The 25,577-nt window shown below is 32.7% G+C and overlaps 1 protein-coding gene across 1 annotated transcript in view; it reads right to left on the bottom strand.

The window, feature by feature from the left end:
- LOC128181018 (uncharacterized) overlaps positions 1-20,019 on the bottom strand; it is a 43,725-nt gene extending 23,706 nt beyond the window's left edge. Inside the window, exons 1-10 of the mRNA XM_052849268.1 lie at positions 19,439-20,019; positions 18,955-19,172; positions 11,755-11,975; positions 11,193-11,316; positions 10,423-10,614; positions 9,557-9,652; positions 7,572-9,369; positions 7,410-7,445; positions 5,088-6,736; positions 4,175-4,443 (exon numbers count right to left, since the gene is read on the bottom strand). Of these exons, the coding sequence (XP_052705228.1) occupies positions 4,175-4,443; positions 5,088-6,736; positions 7,410-7,445; positions 7,572-9,369; positions 9,557-9,652; positions 10,423-10,614; positions 11,193-11,316; positions 11,755-11,975; positions 18,955-19,172; positions 19,439-19,551 (4,716 nt within the window). The 5' untranslated portion in view covers positions 19,552-20,019. The remainder of the gene's footprint in view (positions 1-4,174; positions 4,444-5,087; positions 6,737-7,409; positions 7,446-7,571; positions 9,370-9,556; positions 9,653-10,422; positions 10,615-11,192; positions 11,317-11,754; positions 11,976-18,954; positions 19,173-19,438) is intronic.
- Between the last annotated feature and the right edge of the window lie 5,558 nt (positions 20,020-25,577).

The raw sequence follows: 25,577 nt of genomic DNA, 5'->3' as shown, positions 1-25,577 counted from the left end.
AAACGGAAGACCCTAATAATAATAAAAAGAAACCGAAGAATAACAAGAGGGTCTTCCGTTGAAAACGGAAGACCCTAAAAAGAAACAATAGAATAACAAGAGGGTCTTCCGTTGGAAACGGAAGACCCTAATAATAGAAAGAAACAATAGAATAACAAGAGGGTCTTCCGTTGGAAACGGAAGACCCTAATAATAATAGAAAGAAACCGAAGAATAACAAGAGGGTCTTCCGTTGAAAACGGAAGACCCTAATAAAAAGAAACCGAAGAATAACAAGAGGGTCTTCCGTTGCAAACGGAAGACCCTAATAATGCACTTCTAGTATTATCTTTCAAAGAAGCTAGACAGAGTTAGCTTTGAAAAAGAGTTAATTTCACAGCAAAGCAAGATTTTTAATCTTCAAAAGAAACTAAACTTGACATCTATAGATATAAGGATTTGAGGTTTAAGTTCAATAAAATATTTTTTGATATGATCTTTGAACAATTGAACAAAATTTCATCTTCTAACTCAAGGAAACTTTATTTCTACAATAAAATATTAAATTCGACCGAGTGTAAATTGCAAGACTACTTAAAGTTTCCCTTGAAAAAACATAAAAGATCCCAGCAAACAAGATTACAAATAAGTGCACATTCATCATTTATTGAAACAGGTAGAGATTGTAAATCAATTTCCTGAGAAAAAACGTTTATGCTTTGCTTGTAAATTATTAGTCGAAAATGAAAAACAGTTTGTACTTTAATTACGTGTATTACAATCTTCGATTTCAATATCGTGATATTTTTAACGATAAATCATAATGTGGTAGTGATCCCATTAAAGAAATTGTTAATCCATGTGATTATAATACTACAAAAAGCCAGTCTATGTGTATACTTAGATAAATGCCTTTGCAGAGAAAACAGTTCGAAGGACTAGAAAGAATGGAATAAAATTGTCTTGCATGCTATAACCTTTATGTTATAATATTCTTTGGTCCGTCATTCGATTTCATTTTGACTGTATGCCGACATGGTGATGTCAATCAACTGAATTGAATTGAATATAATTTACGAACACCGTCTATACTATACGTTTATCCTCTATACTATAAAACCTTAAAATATTTTAAATGTTTTTGGTTTTTTGACGAATGAAAGGTTCAGTATAGCACTCAATTTACTAATACTGATTTTCATCGTTTGGAACTCCCTTTTCCGTATTGCTGGATCCGTCTCTGCACCATCCCTGCAAGTTTGATACAAGCAAGGCTGACAAACCCTTACATGTATAAATAAGACATTCATTTGAAAAAAAAAATTGAGGTTGATATATAAATATATATATCTCGAAAGTCGATTGGTTACTCCAGAGCGATCTGCCGCATTTCCCCCCACTTTCCAGAAAACATTGTCATTCAGAACTCACTGTACACGAGGTAGTAGATGCTTCTTATGTATTTCTTTTATTGTGTTAGAAGTATTGCTAGATTTTATTTTCTTTGTTTTTAATTCATGTAATTTATTTTCCGTGTATCCCGAAAAGGACTGGTTGTTCCGACAATTTGCCAATTTCAAGCTTTACAAAATTTCATTTTTTTTTCAAAACTAAAAATGCTTAAAAAATTGATGAAACACAAATCAAGTCATATACATTTTTAATAATTCACACATTTTCTTTCATAATGAGTGTACATTAACAGTGATAAAAGTCTATAAAAATTGGCAAACAAGTGGATGTCAATATTTGTACATGCATAAATTCTATCATTAGCAGCCAACAATCCATATATTATTTGTATCATATATTCTGTTTTGAACATTGATACAATCTAAAACTCATTCTACCATAGATAAGAAATTTAACAGGTGAAAAATTGAAAGCTTATCCATGATCATCAGACATACACAAATCAACACATAAATCAGAGTTACAAAAAAGAAAAAAAAAACAAACAAACAAAACAAACAAACAAAAACAAAAAACATGTACACATAATCAGGTTAACACCTCCCCCCTCCACTTGCAAATCACAACTCCTAGCAGATACAACCTTTGAACCTGAAACTCTAAAATAAAAACCACTAGGCTTGCAGATAAACACTGTTAAAACAGTCTACTTTTAAATGCCCTGCCGGTATATAAAATATGCACATTTTTAAAAACAGATTATTTTGTGACAATAAAATCTAGATGACTGATCAAATCAAAAATGGCTTAATTTGCTAGGGGTTAATTTCGTAAGGGTAATTAATTTGCATGGAAATAAATCAAATTAATTGTGACTTTAAAGCATGCAATCTGTAAACACTTATTCAATATCAGGAATCAGTTTTGTCTTCAGGGAAAGAAATACTCATTTTGTAAGACTTTCCCTGGTCTCCATTACACTCTGTTTGCCCTTTTTTGCTTCTTTGTTTCCATCTGAATCTGGAACACTTAATTCTTTTATTTTTCCTTTTGAAATTGATTGAACAACTGAACTTAATCGTTTCACAGCATCCTCAAGTTCACTCTTAGTATGGTTTACTGGAGGTTTAGACACTGGCTCGTACACTGTAGTTTTTTCATCTGTTAAACCATTCTCATCATTTTGATTAATTGGAGCTTTTGAAACAGGTTCACTAATGCTAACCTGTTTTTCTACTAAATTGTTCACCTCTTCAATCTGATGTTCCAGAGGTTTGGTAATAGGTGCATTAACACTATGTCTTTTGTTTGCCTCTGAATCTTTTAAATTTGTCCTTGTTGTAGGTTCAGATATGCTAGTTTGTTCTTCACTCAAAGTTGTCCTTTTTAATAACTCTGCTTTAAGTTTCTGCATAGTGTCCCTGCTGGCAATGTCATTATTACAAGCAGATTTTACACTAGTATTTTCCTCACTCAGTAATGTCCTTTTTGATAACTCTGCTTCAAGTTTTTGCATAGTCTCTTTGCTAGTCGCATTCTTTAAAGATTCTATTCTTTCTAAAGTAGCAATTATGTCACTGAAAATCTTTTGCTTCTGATTATTTATTTGATCTTCAACATGGTTGCTAAAAGGAGGCTTTGACAAACTATTAATAGGAACTCTCCTATGCAGCAGAGCATTGACATTAGCCAAGGCCTTAATAGGCGAAGATGACTTCCACTTTGTCATTTTGGTAAATTCCTTCAAAAATGGATGCATAGGAAGCAACGCTTTCTTTCGAAGATTTTCATGACTCTCTTCCAGCAATGTAGGGTTGCTTTTGATAACAGACAAAACAGACTTGGTTATAAACATGTTTTGTGTTTCCTTTGGAATTGGTGTGGGTGAAGTGTTGTTCTCCATTACACCTCTAGGTTCTGGGTCAACACCTGATGATATTGAGCCAAGCTGACATTTTTCTTCATTTTTTCCTTCTTTCTCTGAATTCCTTTTCTTTTTAATATCATCATTTGGATATAATGGGTTTTTCCTTTTCATTTCTTTTCTAACTGTCTCTGACATTTTGCTGCTGCTATGTTGATTGGAAACAAAACTTTTAACTTCAACTGATTTAGCTTTGTCCTCTTGGCTAATGGAAGATGCTGCTGATGGCACAGTAGATTTCTTTGCTAATAATATACTCTCATTTGGCTTTGTTATTGTTTCAGATTTCTTCCAAAACTGTAAAAGATTTGAAATAACACCTTCTACTTCTTCTGATAAATCCTCACACCCTCTCTTCTTTCTCTCAGGAACTCTTTTATGCAGGTTTGGGGACAAAAGTGTTTCTTCTGTTTTTCCCTCTTTGGAAAGATTTCCACTGCTTGGCATTTCCCCGGAATCCTCTATGGATTCCCCTGGTGATGCTGTAGCACTTTTTGATGATGTAGCACCCGTTGATGCTATATCACCTGGTGTTGATGCAGTAGCACCTGATGATTCACTAGCACCTGGTGTTTCAGTAGCACCTGATGATTCAGTAGCACCTGATGTTTCAGTAGCACCTGATGTTGATTCAGTAGCACTAGGTGATCTAGTAGTACCTGATGTTGATGCAGTAGCACCTGATGTTGATGCAGTAGCACCTGGTGTTGATGCAGTAGCACCTGATGTTGATGCAGTAGCACCTGATGTTGATGAAGTAGCACCTGATGTTGATGCAGTAGCACCTGATGTTGATGCAGTAGCACCTGGTGATGGGGTCACACTACCATCTGGCTCATCTTCATCAAGTACAATCACCTCAGGTGTAAATCCATTGTTCGGAACATGATAGGCCCTTTCAATCTCAGAATTAAAGAGTCTAGGCAAAGAAATAGTATTACATGTATTATCTGGTGCATCTGTAGAATTTCTGCCATGAGTGCTCTTGGATTTCTGTGGATCATCCATTCCCACAGCTGAGATCTGTTCTCCCTGTATTGTTAAACCTTGTCTGGCTTGTTTGTAAGGAATGGCTGATGCTGAACTACCAGAATCTTCACTTTTTCTTTTTAAAGATGCATGACAATCTGCAAGTAAATTATACATGTACTGTGTGACATCATCTTTCACTCTTTTTGGATCATGTATGTGTACAGTGAAATAAAAGTTTTGCATTTACAAGTTATTTACAGGAGTAATGGGTAATCTTCAGTTTCCCTACATAAAACTGAATGGCATTTATGAACTCAGCCTCACTTTTACAGCAGGAATGTATGGTGAAAAAGTGAGACCGAGACCAAAAGCAAGCTTGTCTAATTTTTTGACAGTGGCTTAATCTATCCTCATTGATTCTGGCAAACAGGTACCTGTAGTTTTTTTAATTTATTTCATACATAAATAAACACTGGTCCACAATTGTAAATCTCTACAAGCGGAGGTTGGAATCTCCCCAGTTTTCATTGTACTTTAATATGAAATTTTTAATGCAGCTTTTTGATCATCATTTTTTGTGTAAATAGATGTTGATTTAAAATAAATCATTTATCAAAAAGAATATTGGATGGTTAAAAATCCCCTCCCAAATCTTGCTTTTTGCAAAATTACTATTTATTTTTATATACAAGTCTTAATTACCGGGTAATATCTGTCAACCCAAATTTTCCCTTAAAACTTCAGTTCTGCAGGTAAAATGAATGGTTAATTTGTCACTATACAGAAAGAAAATATTCACCTTTTTCAGACATTCTGTTGGACTGCAACATATGCAAATTTGGAAGATTTGAAACATGAATAAAGGCATTTCCCTCTCCTTCGTACTTTGATTCAGTAATAGTAACTTTCTGACCATTAATAGTTGTACAGATCTGCTGTGCTCTATCTCTGTCCAACTTGTTCTGTGTCTCTGTTTCTAAATCACCATCTCCTCTATCCACAATTTCAACATCTCCAGTAAAAGTGCTCTTATATACATTTTTCATAATCAGTGGTGTATTTCGAATTCTACAAAAAGAGGTCTTCTTTACAAGCAATGGGGAATCAGATGAAGATGCTGCACTTCTGCCTTTATATGGTATTGATTTCTTTGGGCGCGTAATCTTTGGCAAGCCAAGACCGTCAACATTTTCTGCAGTACAGGTTTTAACTAACTCGCCTTCCTTTCCAATATTACTAGCTAACTCATCTTTCTTCTCAATATTACTAGCTAACTCATCTTTCCTTTCAATATTACTGGCTAACTCACCTTTCTTTTCTATATTGCTAGCTAATTCGCCTTTCTTTCCAATATTGCTAGCTAACTTGCCTTTCTTTCCAATACTAACAAGAGTTTTTGGTAGTTGGGATAAATCTAGACTTGCATAATTTCCATAGCTTTTCACAGTATATCCAGCTTCTTGAGTGGTCTTTTGTTTATTTGATGTTAACGGAGTGGATATATATGGGCGATGCATTGCAGTCAGTGGTGTCTCTTTTAACACTGTGACTTCCATAGAATTCGCATTCAATGTTATAGTGTCTGCAATGTTGACCTGTACACCATCTAGGGTGTTGTCCAATGAACTTCTATGAACTTTCAATGCCAGGGGTGTTCCAAAGTTTTGCAAACAGGCCTTACAAGTGAATTTGAACAGTTGGCTGTGTTGAAGTACAGTATGATTGCAGTAGTGTTCTTTGTCAAAAAAGATTCTGTCACACAAAAAGCACTTCCAAGCTCTCTTTAAAGAAGTCGGGCAACCGTGCCTGACATGTTTAGAAAACTCCCTGTTGCATGAATCACAGTAATATACAATGAGTGAAAAATGACAAGTAAAGTGTTTTAAAAATTGTTCGTGACTTCTTTGGAAAACTCCACAGAAAGGACAAGAATACTTTAAACCATGCACTGACATCTCATGAATTGACAGTTTGACTACGGAATCAAATTCATCCCCACAATGGCAGCAGTGAAAACTGTTCAATTCATTCTCATTGTATTGGTAATATGAGTGACTCTGATATAAATGGAGCTTCAATTCTTGAAGATCAAGATAAATGTTATGACATAGATAGCATTTGTAACATTCAATCCCCATTTTCGAATTGCTTTCCTGACTTGAGCTAGCCGTACTACTCGATTCCTGACCAGAACCTGTAGGTATGGCTGCCTTTAAACTCAGTCTTCTCTTTCCATTTGAAGAATCCTGGCTGGAAAACACTGATGGCTGTTCATTTAAATCTACGGATTTAGAATTCAAGTATTTTCTGATTAACGAAAATTTGTCCACTGAATTTGATTCTTCTACGCATTTTTCAGATTCAGGTAAATTTTCTTTTGATGTGACATCTGTTTCTTTTTCTGCTGAACTATTATCCAAAATGCTAACACCCTCCTTCTTTGGTTGCCTGAAATTACAATTGTTTTTATCAGTACTTAGGTACATAAGTAAGAGCCAGGGGTTTTACCAAAAATCTAGAAATTGGACTCGTGTTTTTTGTATCTCACGCTTTTGTTTTAACATAAATGTATACTGTGGTTTCATCAATATTCGTTGAATACCAATTTTCATGGATTTCGTTGCTTAGTTGATCCACGAAATTAAATGTTTATTGAAGTGCAATTTTTATTAACATTTTGTATTGATAGAGTCATTGGCCATGAATTTAGGTATCCTTGAAACAGTGATTTTCACTTTATCCACGAAAATTGACGCCCTTGAATATTAATGAAACCACAGTATATGTATTTGATTAGTTATATTTATTTCATTTCTTACATAATTTGATATTATTTTCATCAATCATATTTTCTGAAATACAGTTGAACTTTGATATCTCGAACACTGATATCTCGAATACAATTGATATGTTGAAGTGATTTGTAAGTTCCAACAACTTATCTTTTAAGTATTTTATCCTCAATATCTTGAATACTCGATATCTTTTTAAACAGTTCCATCTAGTTTGAGATAACAAAGTTTGACTGTAAATCCATTGTTGCTTCCCAAGAGAATTAAATTTGCATGATAGTTAAAAAAAAAAGCAGCATCTTACAAAGGAATGTAATTAAAAAACTCACATTTCTAACTGCTTCTGTGGTCTTTCACTCACAGGACTTCAAAAGATAAAGTAATAGTGCTTATTGCATTACATTACAAAAAATTATGAGAGAGAGAGAGAGAGAGTTTGTAGATGGTTTACAATTATTAATTACAATATCATGAGACAAATTTAAACTCACCTTGTGGTAGCTACTGTACTATCTACAGGTGACTCCTCTTCTTCATCTGAAGACAAAATAATAACATCTGGAGTGGCAACTTCCCCCATGTTGCTTTCTCCATACATTTTACTTTCATCAATTTCTTGCAAAGGTGGTTCAGCATTCATTTTATCCATTCCACTTTCATATTCTTTATCCAAGACCTTGGCTGACTCTGTTGTGGTCTCTTTTTTTAGCTCTTTCGTGCTACTGACTTCAGAACCAAGTGCTTCTTCTTTGGTTTGAGGTTCTTTCATAGGAGCTTGCTTTACCTGAGATAAAAGACTTTGTTCTGAAGAAGAATGTCTGTTTGATGCCAAACATTGGTCAACATCATCAGGCACTGTGCTCGAAACTTCATTATTTGAGGTATCCTTTGAGGTAGATGAAATTGACCTATCATTTGTTTGGGCCAACTGCGATTCCAGATCCATTTTATCATTTACAATAAAATGGAGTTCAACTTTCTTAGTTCCATCTTCACTTAAGGTGACTTCCACTTTCGATTTCAATCCTAACTGGTTGATTAATGATTGAATGCGACTCTGGTGACTCGTAAGAGAACTCTCTCCAGAGGAAGATGGTAAAACAGCAGAAATCAGTTCGAGAATACTACCAGACTGTGATGTGCTTGTTTCTGATGCAGTATCTGCAGTAAGGGAAGAACTCTGTGATTTCCTTTCAATCTGTTCTTGAGATGCTGAAAACTCATTCCAGTCTGCACTTTCCTGTTTTATATTCACAGGTACTTTGGATTCTGACAGATTCTTCTTGATTTCTCCATTACTTTGGTTTATGATTTCTCCATTACTTTGGTTTCTCAGTATTACCTCTTTCACTCGGTCTTTATTGTCAGGTAGAGTTTCATTCAGTTGATCATCACCACCTGTTGAATAGTTCAATGTGGGATTCAGAAACTCTTCTTCAATTAAAGCAGGAGATGAAACCTCTTGTTCAGTAGTTGATGTAGTTTTGGTAAGTGAGTCGCACACTGTCTCATTTTTCACTGTGAATGCATCCATTTTGGGCAATGTTTCCAGGTTCTCTGATGAGTCATTTTTATCATCCACATTACCGTCTTTCTCATCTTCATCGCTGGAGTCAAAATCAACAAGAATGTAGTCATTCTCATCCTCCTCATCCTCAATGAGTAAGTCGTCTTTCATTGTTTCACTTTTTGACATTATCTCACTGCATGTCTTTGTTCCTGTCACACTGCTGTCAGGTCCACTGTTATCTCTTCCTTGCAGTGCAACATCATTTAAAATAGTCGGTCGATTTTCTTTCAAAGTTCTAATGCCATTACATGAATCTAATGGCTCTAAATCCTTTTCATCACTACAGACATCTTTTTTACACACTTGGCTGCTCTCCCCTTCTCCACTTGTTTTCTTTTCAAGATACGTATCATCTTTCCCAAAATTCTTCTCATGAGATAATACAATCTGTGTTGTATTTCGACTTTCCAAGTTTACATTTTCAGGTTTCAATATCTCTTCCTTATCTTCCATTTCATCACAATTTTCCGGTTTCCGACACTGAGGGTCTGAAGAGTTTTTAAGACACAGGTATTCATATTGATTAATATCAATAAGGCTGCAGTCTAACTGGCTGAGTAGAGTCATTTGATTCTTGTTTAATTTTTTTCCCTGCCAAGTATCTCCCTGTTTGTTTCCTCTGGCTTTAGATCTGTTGCTGTCATTAATAACAATTGGATTTTCTGGATCATTCTGGAAAGGATGCATTTCTAATGAATTTTCCATTTCAAGGATCTCTTCTACAAAACAAATGAAACAAAAATCATGATTTTACAATCAAAGCAATAAAACAGAGGTATGTATTGGGAAAAAAGAAGAAAAACATACCGGTATATTCAAAATAAAATAAAAAAAATTGTCAGGTGAAAAGTTTTTTTATATAGATTTTTTTTCATATATTTTAAGAATCATTAACCCCTGACTTACTGTCTAACTTGATATGTGTGTAGCGATGCATTATCAGAACTCCCAAGGATGAAAAACTCCTCCAGCAAATATCACACTTGTACTTCAGAATGGATTCTAAAACACAAATAAAGTTACAATTCAACATGCAATTATGTAACCCACAGTTTCTTAGAAACTATCACATTCAATCAAATCTTATTCATTGCCGGCATACAAAAAAGGGAAATACATGCAACTCTACATTCTATTTTGGGTTGTATCAATCATTCATCTAAGAAGGATAACAGTGGAATGAAAAAATATCCATTTTCATGATTTGTTGAAGGGAATAACTCAATCTAATTTAATTTCCATACAATCTACTACAGAGTGATCATATACATGTAGTTTTTATAACACAGCTCTAGGAGATGACAAAGATAATCTCACTTATATGCATATTATTATGCTGTTTGTTAAAACTACCTTTACAGGGGTTTTTTTCGAGGTACTGAGGTACACTGTAAATGCAAAACCAGGACTACCCGGTACTTTAGTTGAGGTCATCAAGAAGCTTAAAATCACAAAAGTTAGAGACAAAAAATAACCTACATGTACAAATAGATAAAATTCTGTGGAATCATTAAATTAAGGCAAATTCTCATGGATTGTCCACCTTTTATAGGAGGATGATAGTTATGGAATTTTGTGGATTTACCAGTATAAGTGATGATTCAATCACTATTCATGTTTCATGATTTGTTGGGAATGTTAATTCTTTGCTGAGGGAAACTCATTAAATCATTGAACATTGAGCCTTAGGCTTATTGAGCCCCCTGGGCCCTCATATTCTAATGATTTCACAGTGTAATCAGTGTATGTAATGAAATTGATAGGATATTTACCAGCATCTCTCTTTTTACAGAAGAACACACTTTTCTTGTGCAGCCTGTGCTGGCATTCAGTGACGAATTCCCGCTCACAGTTGGCGCAGTAATAAGTAGACGTAGACTTTTTACATTTTCCCAGATGCTGCTTCAAAAAATACCATGACAGGAAAGCTTTCCCACAAATTAGGCAGACCACAAAAGAGGAATCTAGAAGGAAAGTTAAACACATTAGTTCAGTAAAAAAATCCTTCAGCTTAAATAGTCCTAACTATCTGTAAGAATACAAGAGTACCGGTAATTAAGGACACTCACAATGTTTTTCAGGTTTATGTTAAATCTGTTAATGCCCAAAAAACTCAGGGTGCATTACCTGGCTATTTTTGTAGATACTGATAGAATATTCTGAATTTTTATTTTTTAAATAGCATGCAAAATGCAATTAAATGCTTATCAATATTAAAGTCATAAGCATATATTTTCAAATGAAACTATACATGTATTAACAAATAAAAATTATCATATATAACATAAAAATATAATTCTTGGATTACGTAGTGAAAACATTGCAGAAATAATAAAAAAAAAGAGAGGAAATAATGGAAGATATGTTGCATCTGTCCTTGAGAAAGAGATACCACTAATAAAAGGTTGAATGTATTTTTTTTAATTTCTTTTTTCAATTTTTTCCAAAATAAGTTAAATAGGACTTAGACAATAATCCAGATGGTATTAACATTTAATTTAAGACTTGGTATTTTTAATACTTAGATATAATTTACATGTACCTTTAGGCTCCATTCCAACAAAATAACAGCGAAGTAGCCGACAGAGCTGACAGAGGCAGACAGTCACTCCAACTGTGTGTCTTGTTAACTTTACGCCATCCTCTACACATTTCTTGAAGAAGATCTAAAGGAAAAAGTTCACAAATTTTCAACAGAAAAACTAATGGGAAAAAAATTCAAGATTTACATTAATTGTGTTTAAAAATACATGTACTTTGCTAATCAAATAACAATAATTCTAATGAATAAAACAAAATCTTCTTTAAACAAATTTATCTGAGGACATAAGCAGGCTTATTTTAAAGATTTTATAAAAGATATTTCAATAACAAAGAAACATGTAAATGTATATAATGCTAAAATCTAGTTTATATAATCCATGTAATAATTATGGATTATTTCGAACTACATGAATTTTATTGTAGCCAAACTTGTAGCATGTTTTTGTTTACAAATTACTAAAGAAGTATTATCGATGAGTGTTCTATTAATGAGTATTGTTGTCACATCATTCTAATGTAATCATAAATTAAATGTCTAAGTGTCAAAACTTGTAACATACAGAACATGAATCACAGGCAGGCCCTCCTGGATCCTTCCCTCGATCTGTCGTCTTACAAACTTTGCATCTCTTAATGTCTGAGGGCTGTGTTTCATCAGAGAGCACAGTGTTGACACCGGATTCTGGTAAACCACCAGATACAGATGGTGAATCTGGTGTTTGGCTTCTGGTAACATCTTGTTCAATGGCTGAATTGATGATACAGCAAATCTTGTCCAAAGCTACAGTAATATTTTCAGAGCATGTTAAGATTTTATATACTAGGCAATCAACCTATGGAGAAGTCCATTGATCAAAATTGTAGAATGAAAACTCAGATACATGCATCTTTTTGAAAGTTCAAAAATGTGAAATAGTGTATTTTGAAAAATCAATTTGAACAGGGCAAGTCTTACTGCTTTTCTATAAAAACTTGAGTTAAAATAGAGACATCATTCATTTAAAGATTGATTCAAACACATTTAAAGCTATTTGAGAAGCATCACAGCTGAATACATGTAGGTAAATAAAAAATTCTAGAGAAGGAAACCGTAGAAAAATTAAGCAAAAATGTAAATTTCGCTTGCCTGTTTTATTATCTGTTTTGCTTGAAACTGTCTCTTCATCTTCAATACAAATCACATCTTCATCCATTGCTTCTAACGATGCCACATTAGAGGGCTTAATTTGTTGTTTACTGTTATCATTTTGGGATTCCACGGATTGGTGTTGGGAATCACCTGGTTTGCCAATTTGCCGTTGGCATTCTGTTTCTGTAGAGTTTGTTACATTCTCTTCCATACTGCGACTGTTTAAGGTGTCCTAACACATGGTATGGCATGTGTTAGGACATGATGTTTAGTTTGTTCGATTCCTGACTTGAAAAACAGATATAAAATCCTTTATTGTTCCTGTTATTACTTCATATGTGCTGTGTCATTTTAACCTAAAAGAAAAAAAATATACCAGTAAACTCAAGAATGTATATACATTATGGTACACAGAGTTTTGACACAGGTTGCATTGGTTTGAGGCAGAAATGGGGGGGCGGTAGTTTTTTGTTTTTGCTCAGATTGTTTCACACTGGAATGCAACATAACTGTATGATAAAGGTGTTTCGTGTTCGAAATTCTACTTTTGAAGAGCTAAGTTGTGCATGAATAACACGGTATGATCTTTATGTTTCCCAAACAAGGGCAGCTGACCATTCTGACACTGTCAAGCATATGAACTGATGAAACAAAGCCTGACTGTGTCAGTTAAAAAGTTTAACACGTATTTCATATTTGAATAAGATAATTTTATATTCATATTCGGATTTATACTTAATAATTATTTGAAATAAAAGCACAAACTAGTTCAATTTGCTTACCAAAATATAAAACAAGCAGGCATGCAGCCAAAAATTCGAGCCAAAATTCCGTAACGTACACCGGATGTTGTGGTGACATTCTGTATTAGATAATTCGTATCCAAGGCATTTCGTACGATGTGGGGTGTTTCATTCCTTTCAACGTTCAAAGTTGATAAATGAATCTCAGTACTAAGTCGAAGAATGTTTTCCTAATTAGAGCTTTGTGAATTAATTGCAAATACCTGTGTTAAGATAAAAACGATTAGACGAAAAAAAGAAAGAAAAGAAATTAAGTCAAGGAGACTTAGAAAAAAGGTAGGTGCTTGTAAAAAAACAAAAACTTCTATTATAAAAGTTATCATTATTATATTTTTTTTATAAAACCAAATGCATTTGATGAACAATAGCATCTGCTTCTTTACATTGCGGTCATGATATAATTATCAATAGCCTCCATATTTATTTGTGTTAAAAAGTTACTGAGTATAAGTTCTGATCAATTCAATTCAATTTATTCCCTCAAACCATTATCATACAATGGTACATGAGGTACAATAACATATTTGCATTAAATTGTGATGTCAAGGGTCTAATAAATTATATATAAATTATAATACAACATAGTATTACATGTGTTAGTAAGCGTAAGTAAGTAAGAGGAAAAAAAAATAGTAATAATACAAAAAGTGGTAGAAAAAAAAATAGATCATCATATAAAAATGTAATACAATGTTTCATTGGTGTTCAATACGCGGGGAGTAATAATAATAATAAATGCTAATACAGTTTAGGCTGGATAGCAGAATTGCTCTTGGATATTCAATATAAAAGAGCTTAATTTTTTCAATGTTTTGATGTTCGTTGTCATCAGCAGTTCCCTAAATTTTAATGTACTTGGTTTTTGAAAATACTTGGTACATAGGAATTGCTTACGTAAAGTTAAGAAAAATTTACACTCAAGAATAAAATTGGTATTCGTCTGCTAATTTACCACTATTACAGAGTGTGCAGCTTCTGTCATTTACAGGAATTCCATACCATCTACCGGTTTCAATCGGTAAACGGTGATTTGCTGTTCTGAATTAATAAGTGGTTTCCAAAATTTTTTTGTAAGAATGCCTAAGTATTTTTCAAAACCAAACTTTTGTTTATAAATTTTACATATTTGACCTTTAGATGATTTGTCTATATCTTTTGCCCATTTCTGAATGAACTGGTCCTGCAATCTTTGTTTGATGGCGGCAGAAATCCACTTATCATTAACTATTGCAGTACATTGTTCTGTCCAGATATATTAGAGAACCCACATGAGTCTAAAATATGTTGTATAAAATCAGTCCATGGATTTACACAGTCATTATTATACATATATTGGTTTGCTAAATATTTGTAAACAGTAAACACAATCTTATGGCCTTGGATCATTTTTGTCCAATAAGAAATCATTCGAGAATATACAGTTACGTATAAAGGATAACGACCTGATTCACCATAGACCATATACGATGGAGTACTACTTTTCATACATAGAATATAATTTCAAATGGATTTTTTCAATAATATCTATATTCTCGTAACCCCAGATTTCACAAGCATAGAGCAAAACCGGTACTACTACTTTATCAAACAAATCAAACTGTTGTTCTATGGGTAGATTAAAAAGTCTTATTTTTCTTATAATACTATACATAGCTTTCTGTGCTTGCTCAACTAAGTGTTTTTTTTGCTTTACAAAAAGATCCACTTCTGGAAAATACAGTACCCAAATATTTGAATTCACTCACAATTTCAACAACGTTATTATTATAATAAAAATGTTTTTTGGCTTAGGGCCTTTTGAAAAAACTAATATCTTTGTTTTTTCTACATTGACATTTAGTTTCCATTGGGAACAGTACACATGGAATTCATCTAGTGCTTTCTGGAGATCATCAGCGGTCTCAGACATAATAACCGTATCGTCTGCATAAAATAACAGGCAAAGTTTCAAGTATAACATCAACTCATCTTCAATGGAAGAACTAATACTTTGTAACCCAACAATATTTTTATCTAATAAAAAATCTTCTAAGTCATTAATATGCAATGAAAATAAAAAAGGAGATAAATTTTCTCCTTGACGCACACCTATATTACAACAGAAAAAATCAGATGACATAACGTTCATACATATCTTAGATTTTATTCCTTTGTACATATTTCGTATAAAAGCATAACATTTCCCCCCTATTCCATTATTTAATAGTTTATACCATAGACCGTTTCTCCAGACGGTATCAAATGCTTGTTTAAAGTCAACAAAAGCACAGAATAATTTTTTCTTTCTACATAGTAAGGTATTTGATAAAAATTGAAGAGTTAGAATATGGTCCAGGGTTGAATGATTTTTCCTAAAACCTGCCTGACTGCTAGTAATGAGGTTGATTTCAGATGCATACGTATCTAAACGCTTGCTCAAAATGCATGTAAATATTTTTCCGAGGCAACTAAGTAATGTTATCGGTCTATAATTTTCTGGCTGGGTGGGATCGCCCTTATTCTTAAATATAGGTTTAATAATTCCTATCAACCACTCGTCTGGTACATAACCTCTGGTACATGATCAAATTAACAAGAAAAAAAATCGTCATTATCTCGATATGATACACGTACTTTAATTCCCGCATATTTCAGATATTACTGAATTCTATCTCATTTACGTAATTTTTAAGTAGGCCTTTATGAAATGGTCAAATTAAATAAAAACGCGGCTTTAAAAAATCTTTGTTCGATAAAAGAGTAACATTATTGCACGATATAATCATCTCATTTTTTAGTTATAAATCTTATACTTAGGCCAAGATATAATCTGTTTGCATGTTTTAGATTAAAATTAAAAGAATTCTTTAAAATTGATTTTAAGCTTACCTAAGTTGATAAGTAATAGAAGTTGCCTCCCTTATAACACCATACTTCTCGATATGGGGCGCCGTTTTAATATTTTTGAGGTATTTTCTGATATCAGAAAATGATTTTTTGATATCAAGAATTCGAATTTCTGATATCAGGAAATGATTTTTTGATATCAGAAATTCGAATTCTTGATATCAGAAAATACGATCCATTTTCTGATATCAATAAATCGATTTTCTGATATCAAAAAATCATTTTCTGATATCAGAAATTCGATTTTTTGATATCAGAAAATGATTTTTTGATATCAGAAATTGAAACTGATTATTTGATATCAAGAATTATATTTTCTGATATCAGAAATTCAAAGAAAATGGCGAATAAATTTCACCTATTTAATGAATACTCCCTTGACCCAAAATTGAATTGCCGAACTACAGAGCCAGATTTGCATTTAAATATTTGTTGTCTTTTATTTATTTTAATGTAAAATTTAATAAGTGTTCTTGATAATTCTGGTCTTATGTATTGAAAGCGCTAACTGGACGCCTGTATAACTCTTTATATTATGCGGGGTCATCATTTTTCAATATTCACAGCAAATCGCAAAGAAAGCAGTGTTGATCATTGTATATGTGGCAAAACTTGCCAGAATGAAACCAGGTTTAAAATAAGGCATTCATTATCATTCTTAAGAGACATCTACAGGCTTGAAACACATTTTCTTACAAATTACAAAAGTTGCATTACAGGGAGCATTCATTAAGTTGATAGTAATTTTATGTAAGTCTTATTTTCTGATATCAAAAAATAGATTTTCTGATATCAGAAAATGTAAATGATTTTTTGATATCAAAAAATTATTTTGTGATATCAAGAATTCGATTTTTTGATATCAAAAAATGATTTTGTGATATCAAGAATTCAATTTTTTGATATCAAAAAATCAACTTTAATTCTTGATATCAAAAAATCTATTTTGTGATATCAGAAAATCATTTTTTGATATCAAGAATTCGAATTTGTGATATCAAAAAATGATTTTCTGATATCACAAAATAGATTTTTTGATATCAAGAATTAATTTTTGATATCAAGAATTATTTTTTGATATCAAAAATTCGAATTATTGATATCAAATATTTATTTTTTGATATCAGAAAATACCTCAAAAATATTAAAACGGCGCCTCATATCTCGAGAGCTTTGCGAACTCAAGACCGTGGCTTGAGACGAATCGGTCATGGATTATACTTTGATACATAAAACAATTGCACCGTAATTATTTTAGTGCAAAACAATGACATAAACTGTGTAACTGGATAATGACTTTTTTGTGCATCCGAATTTTACTGCACAATGATTACAATTATTTTGAACGTTGTTATGCATCCAGGTGCAGAGATGAGGGCACGGGTAATTATTAGACAAGTTTTCATCAAGTGTCACAATCGGCACCCCCGTGTCCGCATTCGATAGCTCTGGTGCCGTATAAATATACAGGCTCTGCATGTTTACATATAACCTTCGTAATCTTTAAAATCATGTACTCATCATGTACAAGTCATTTTATGACCTTTCAAATGTTTCATAACGAGATGGGAGGCCCCAGACCCGCACCCCCGGCTTTATGATGGATAGTTTCGACAGATCTGTTATCGTATTTAGAAATAAAATGTAGCTTTGCAATATAAGCATTATTTGTTCACTTATGTTCACCACAGGTGGACAGAGCCAATCGGAAATGTTTGTCATATATAAGACAAATGTATAAAAACTCATGTAAAATTTTGTGCGAGTTTTTTGAGATATTTTATATTTAGATCGAATTTAGGTTTGGCCTTTAACTTTTATACTTGTATTGTGAAACCTAGAATTTAAATTTGGATCACGCTGAAATATATAAACTGCATTTATAGAAAGTATATTGGAGTAAGTCATTTCCCGGACCAGACTCTTTGTTATTGATATTTGTTTTAACTTGGCGTCTTGTTAAATTCTCCCCCAGCATTTGGCACCAATCTGTAAACCTTCTTTGTCTTCTGCATATTTTGACATTTCTTAATTTTCGTGCGATATAATTTAATTTTTTTGTTATTAATACATATGAAACAATTTCTTTCTATATTAAATAATTGCTTGTTTGTACACTACAAAATAAAAAAAATACATGGATTGTTGTGAGTTTTTATTTTTATATATCAAAAAGCAATAAAGATGTATAAAAAATAAAATTTTGTACAGAAAGACTTTATAAGTTACAATATTTAAGACATAATATGTTACAACTCATCAACAATGTAAATGTATTTACGACAAAAAAATCTTTAAAAAAATATATAATCAGCACCTAATTCTATATGTCAAATAATTATGCTCAATTATTGTAGAGTATTTTCTGGGTTTTGTGTCGACTTCCGGAGGAAGCTATAATACACTCCTTGTCGCCCCTCTTCCTCACAAACGTAAAACGTCAAACGTAGCGGTCATTCCAGCCTTCAGAGGTCATTTGGTGAGACAGTCCATATATGGTCAGAGCGTCCACGCCGGGCCATGCATCGTTGACCCAGTAAGAAACTATGTCCAGGATAATCCATTTTATGACCCTCCCACAAGACACCAAAACCCAATATGGTCAACGGCGCTGAACGGACAAGGTAAATTCCTATATTTGTAGTTATTTATAATAATGACGTCACGAGAGGCATTGGACTTTGAAGTAGGCTTTCATCACAAAGTATTTTCTAAGAGACAGCAGGTTTATATCCAACGTATTTCCGAGAGAATTAACGCAAACGTCGGTTTCTGGAAAAAAAGGGAAAATACTAAATAATTTCAGAAAAAGAAAACAAATCTACTTATTCTGTAAAAAAAATATATATAAAAATTGTCAACTTGAATTTATGTACTACACCCCCTCCCTTCAAAAAAAAGAAACCCAACAAATAAGCATCAAGCTAATAAAACTTTCTTACCGATATTTGGGCTGCCAACAAACATATGATAATAGGATACGTTGTAAACTCCAAATTTTTCGTAACCTACAGGGGATTTACTGCTGAAGCAAACGGAAAAGGGCGAGGGTCTCTGGAATCGCAGCGTCACCAGAGTTTTGGTCATTCTCCAGTCCACTTCCCCGGATGAACACGCAGCATCAACGTATAGCTCACGACTAGAGTCTTCGTTGATTACTCTATAAACAAAAGAAAAAGTGATAAAAGTGTTTTTTCTGCTAAATGAGGCAACGAAATAAGCTGCAGATTAGTTTTAGGTGTATCAGTTTCGTTTTCTGGACGTCTTACGTCACATTAAGTTCACACTCAACAAGTTCACACTCAACATGTCCCTATTTAATAAATATTCATTCATATGAATGTAAAATTACTCATTTATCTCGAAAATTTAACTGTAAGTAGTTGATAACAATTATATGGATACTAAATGGAGCTTTATACTTACTGCTTTCCATTTAAGTCTTCACATACAAGACTGGCTCTATCCCAAATAGGGACAGCGAGAGACAGAGACAGTACCCAACAGGAAAGCAGGAGAACAGAAGAAGTACGAATCATTGTTTAGAATATCAAGAAATGCTGGCAAAGCTGAATTGTTTGAGTAGCAATATAACTCTAGAGAAGTGAGAGTAGTTTGATATGGTGAAGTTGCGAGAAACCAATATTTATACTATTTTAGCGCGTCATTCAAAAATTTCGAAAGCATTCATTCTGTAAACAAACACTACGCACGTGTAATTATGAATAAATAAATCGTGACCTTTTTTAGAATTCCTACACCTCTGCACGGTGAGACAGTTTCCCAGACGGATGACAATAGACAAAGAAAAGGTAAGCGAGCGCAAAATCCCGTACCTGTGATCTCCTTATTACTACATATGGTCATATTTGGGGGAAGTTAAGATCCGGTACTTATGTTCTGGATGCAATGAAAATACCAAAATGTTTCCTTATGAATCAGGTTTCTTGAACGCTAACAACTAAAATACATATGCCGATTAATTAGGTCTTTAGTACTTGGCGTCCAGAAGACCCCCCGCCCACTCTCTTTCCTTTTTCAATTTACCAAGTTCAAGGAGCCGATAACTTCAGGCAACAGAAAATAAGCAGGGCAGTGCTTCCAACGTTTCTTTTTGTTGTATTATCATAGTTTGATACATGTATCATGTTTAATGCATATATATCATTTATCGAAAATGCAGCCATAGGATATAAAATAAAACTACACTTTGTATATATGTATGTTTTTAAATTATACTTTGTTAAATTAAAGCTTTACCGTTTATCAAGATGTCTTAAGAGTAATCTTCTAAGATTTTAAGGCATCTAACCATGAACACGCTTTTGACAGGTCAGTTTTGTTTTATGTTTGATCCATTTATATAAAATTTTCTAATGTGCTTTAAAGGTATGTATCTGGTTGCCACAAAGTGACAACCTCGTACCAAAGACATGATTTACATTAATAAAGTATAAATTAAGCAGATAGATTAAAATTATTCTTTAATGGGGCAGTGGTCAAACAAATACGAGTCGCTACATTAATTTTTACAATGTTAAATTTAGAATAATTCCAATTATTTTAGTTTAATTACTTTGTTGGACGCGAAATATACATGCCTGGTGGTCACATAAATCAAAATCCAACAGTTAGTATCTCTTTACATATGTAGTTTTGCTCTTAATGATTTTCTTATGTAGTTATTAAAATCTGAAGTGTACTAAGTGCAGAGAATTATCACATATATTTGTCGAGAAGGTCACGTTTTTCAAATGATGGAATGATATTTATTTTGATTGCAGGGAATGGCATTCTACTGTTGTCTCATGTTTACACGAAAAACACAATTGCATGCATGCATAGAATTCAGACTATTTGGTAAAAATAAAATGAACGTCAATTTATTGGAAGTGGAATTTGAAAATCAGAAAATTTTACTTTTTTATCGTAGCGGAGAGACAATTATCTCAGTATATCTTCTTTCATCAACTGAAATAAATGACACATTCATAACTCGTACAAAATATTACTCATTTACTTCAATTGTTCATGCTGGTAAGTTTTAGGCAGACAGACGAGTTACATCGGATTCATTGAGTAATATTTCGTTTATCCTCATACAGTCCAGTACACGAGTACTGTATTCGTCAGTGGTAATTATTTTTCCAGCTAGTGTCATTTTATTGCGGATGTTGGAGGTTGTAAGGGAGATAAATCTATGTGTGTGCTGTAGGTACAATATCATTAAATGTGACGATTAATAAAAAAATAAATTTTAAAAAAAGTCCGTGACAACGAGAATGACTTAATTCGTACTTTGCAATAATCTTTGAATTTTGGAAATATATGTTTGTTTAATAACAGTGTTTAACTTTAAGAAAGAAAGCAAATTATAGAATTAAATTTGATTGCCTTTATAAAGAATATGATTTCCTTCAAAAATTTACAATTATGTCATTTATTAGATTTCATTTTATCATATTAAATTCTATAAACTATTACATAATGTATATATGTAAAGTCTTGTACTTAAAAAATAAACATATGATAATTTATATTCCCAAGAAGTATATGATTAAAAGTTCGGTGCAACAAATAAAAGTGGGCGCAAATGTGTGTTATTGGTCCCTTTGATAGGAAGCGCACGATTGTTAAACATTAATTCAAAACTATTTGAAATACCTAAGTATGTTTCAATGTCTTGGTTACAGAGGTCACCCGCGTCTTCTATCAGTTTCACGCTTTTTAATAAACTGTATTTTTGGGTTTTTCTTCTTTTGTATGTTTTTGGAATCTTACGGAATTTGAGAGGGTGTAGGCGAATACCAAATTGGAGCTTTTAAAAACGAAAGTTTGATTTTTTATATGCGTTGTAGTGTGCAACGATTTTTTTATGCATGTTTGATATCTTGTGATGTATGTTGAATTAAACAATGAAATGTTTTATTTGGTGATTCATGCGGGAATGAAGGTAGTGAGTATTGCATGAGTTCGTTAGATATCAGAGAAGAAATAGCTAATGCTTCTATATATGGGCATTGAGTCTGACGTCATTTCTTGTAGTTTTCTCAGGGGGAGAAAATACTTGATGAACGTAAGTATTGTAATGTACATTTAATACGGTGATGTATTTGCAATAATGTTGTGATAATACATGTATATATACCTGCAAGACCTTTCTTCGCATAAAACAACACTATTCTTTTATCATTATTTTAAAAGGTATACTTTTTATTTTAAATACAAGAGCAGTTAGGATTAACATTGTGTACACTGTATAATGTATTCCCACTAATTTATGCTTAAGTAATGCTGATTTGTATTATAAAGGTTTGCACTGAATAAGTACTACTGAATAATATTTCATATAGTCATTTTGTGAACTTTACAGATACCAAAGGCTGTGTCTTTTAAAAAGAATTAGCACAAACTTGTTAAAATGAAAAATGTCATAAAGATAAGCAAGGTCGAATATATCACATTAATCACCCCCGACGAATTAAGAGGTTTAAGATCTAATTGTTCTGGCTTAATAATATACAGGATGAAGACATATTAAAATTGTATAAACGCATTGTGTAAATTTTTACCTTTCCGACAGTAAGTTGTGTTTTCATAGGTAATAATTTACGCATTCAATTTATGATTATGTTCACCTCTGAAAATCCTTTTGAAAATCAAAGATTTCGTGATCGACCGAAACTTAGCTACATTGAGAGCGCACTAACTGACGCCAGATTGTGAGTGGGATGTACGATCCTTATATGGAAAAATTGTCTGTTTCTCCTGTGCAATACACTGATCGACACTATCAAATACTAGCGTACCTACTGTATAAGAAATGAAGATGAATAGAAATTGAGAAAGAAAGAAATACACAGGTATATATAAAATCTTTTGCGGTTTAAACGGGATATGAAGGACGCGATTATGTACAAAAAGTTCCATCGCCTTCTGACATGAGTTATGCTTTTTTCTGCAATGCCTGCAAGCTCCATAGCGGCTCATGCTAAGAAAAAAAATATTCTGGTATTTGAACAATGAATTCCCATAATTTTATCATGTACATGTATCTGTGTGTAAATTATGACTTACTACAAACGATTGGAGTGGTTGGCGTACAACACACTGTGTTATATTGTAGTTTGATAAAGTTCATTAATACAGTTAAGTGTATAGTCATGTAATTCGTCCAGATAAAAGGAAGAGGCGAATTTAGAAATTGACTAATGGAGAAAAAGAAGGAAAGTCTTCTGATATCACGACTTCCGTTTATTCTATCATAGAATAAAAACTCGTAAAAAGAAGATACAAAATGACACAGAACACGCAATCAATATTACCTGGATGTTAAACATTTGTACTGGACAAAGTTCCAATAGGTTTGTTACAAAACTTTCAGAACCTCGGGACATATATCATATATATTTGGATATTTAATTGGACCTTCACTTATGGCAATTGCAATGACAAGTTAAGTCCATGTAGTCGAAAATTTGGGAATAATAATTTACCTCATCAATGTTTCTTTTAAATTTGTTTGAATTCGTAATGATACTTCAACAATGTTTCTAAAAAAATCTAGTTGAAGAACAGCCAATTTATACTTGCAGTTCTTTGACAATTAAGAAAGGAAAACAAACAAGGTGCGTAAGGAGACGGACGAAGCATCGTTGGAATATTGGATGACCACACCGTCATTTCAAATTTCAGGACTTTGATTGCCAACTTACAGTTGTGGAACAAGAATGCAAATAATATTAAACAGTGAATAGTAAACGATTACTTCATCCAAAGTTGTCTCATTTTAAAGTAATAAATCATTTTATAAAACAGAAATTGTTTTGATTGTCATTTTCAATGATAAATATCTCTCACTTTTTGGCGTTTTAAAAACGAAATTATATTTTATCTCAATTCTCTAAGCCTATTTTAAAACCAGTTAATTATGAAAATAGCAGTATATCATCAGAGCACTGCTGTTTTTATGGTTCTGTGCAATCAAATTTGAACGTTCTCAACAATTTATTTTTAAAAGTGACAATCTCATTTTACATACATTACAATCCAAGGGTTTGGGATATGAGCCTTCATCTTGGAGATATGACCTCCTCTTCTCTTTCAGAGTATTTTTAAATGTGTAAATGTACATTAAATATAACTTGTATCGTGGTTTTATCAATATATGCGGAAATCAATTTTCGTGGATTTAGTGAAAAACACAGTTTTAAAGATACGAACATTCTGTTATCATAAAATGTACTTCAATGAACATTTAATTTCGTGGGTCAGCTCAACAAAATAATCCACGATTTCAATTGGTATTGAATGAGTATGGATAAAACCACAGTATCATATACATGTAGTTTAAATTGACTTAAAAGACATGATTTGAAGAAAATAATGGACATTCAGTCCCGACTACAGTTTTGTTGAACAACGTAAACCGCACGACCGAGATCTAGAATCTTCATTTAACCTGAAAAACACTGTCATTTAGGGGTTTGTTTTTGAAGTGCCCAGCCACAAAGTAATTGCAATATTGTGATCATAATTATCCTACAATTAAACACTGCACTGATGGAGATAGTCAGTGACAAAAATTGCTTGACGAGCAATAACAGGCACCAGTAAATGTTGGACGGTTTATAGGTTATTTAAAGAGTTAAAGGCTGGCTTTTTAACCAGAAGTCGGCATTAATGTCACTAAAAAGAAAACATCTGCGTATGGAACGCCATAGATGCCTTATGTGGCTATTTTATATGTAGATGGTGCTTTATTATATTATGCTGTGGTTATTTCATGTGAAGATGGTGCTTTATTATATGAAGATGGTGCTTTATTATATGAAGATGGTGCCTTATTATATGAAGGTGGTGCTTTATTATATGAAGATGGTGCTTTATTATATGAAGATGGTGCCTTATTATATGAAGGTGGTGCTTTATTATATGAAGATGGTGCTTTATTATATGAAGATGGTGCTTTATTATATGAAGATGGTGCTTTTTTATGTGATGGTGCTTTTTAATGTGAAGATGGTCACTCGGAAATTTATTTTTGAAGACTGAGTTAAACATTTATTATCTCGAACTTTTGCAGCTAGAACAAAATTGATTCAGTTAAAATCCATTTAATACACAATTGCTAGTTTCTCCTTTATAGCATAATAAGTATTTATGTTACGAGATGAACTGTACGACTTAACCTCAACTGAATTGAAAAATATGATTAATTGAATAATACAATATTTTGTCAGTATTTCTTGACATTTTACTTTTGCCTTTGCCACTTATAAAAGGGCTTTCTTTGAGCTATATTATAGTATAGTAGACCTTTCCTTGGACTTTTTCGACAAGAATGTCGAGAAACCCCTATATGAATCATCTTAAATAATATTTAAAGATAAAATTAATTCAATCAAACCATGTATCAGTAATAGAAATATTTCTCGAAAATTGTATGGATCCAAGCAATATTGAACTCTATAGTCTCGTTCAACCAAACGCTCGGCTGACACCGTAAATCTCCGACAAGCAATTAAGGGAGACTGCTTGTCGGCGATTTACGGAGACAGCCGAG

The sequence above is a fragment of the Crassostrea angulata genome, chromosome 4 (genome assembly GCF_025612915.1).
Source record: "Crassostrea angulata isolate pt1a10 chromosome 4, ASM2561291v2, whole genome shotgun sequence".
NCBI lineage: Eukaryota > Metazoa > Mollusca > Bivalvia > Ostreida > Ostreidae > Magallana > Magallana angulata.
The sequence above is the reverse complement of the archived record's forward strand: the minus strand, read 5'-3'. Positions and strand labels throughout refer to the sequence as shown.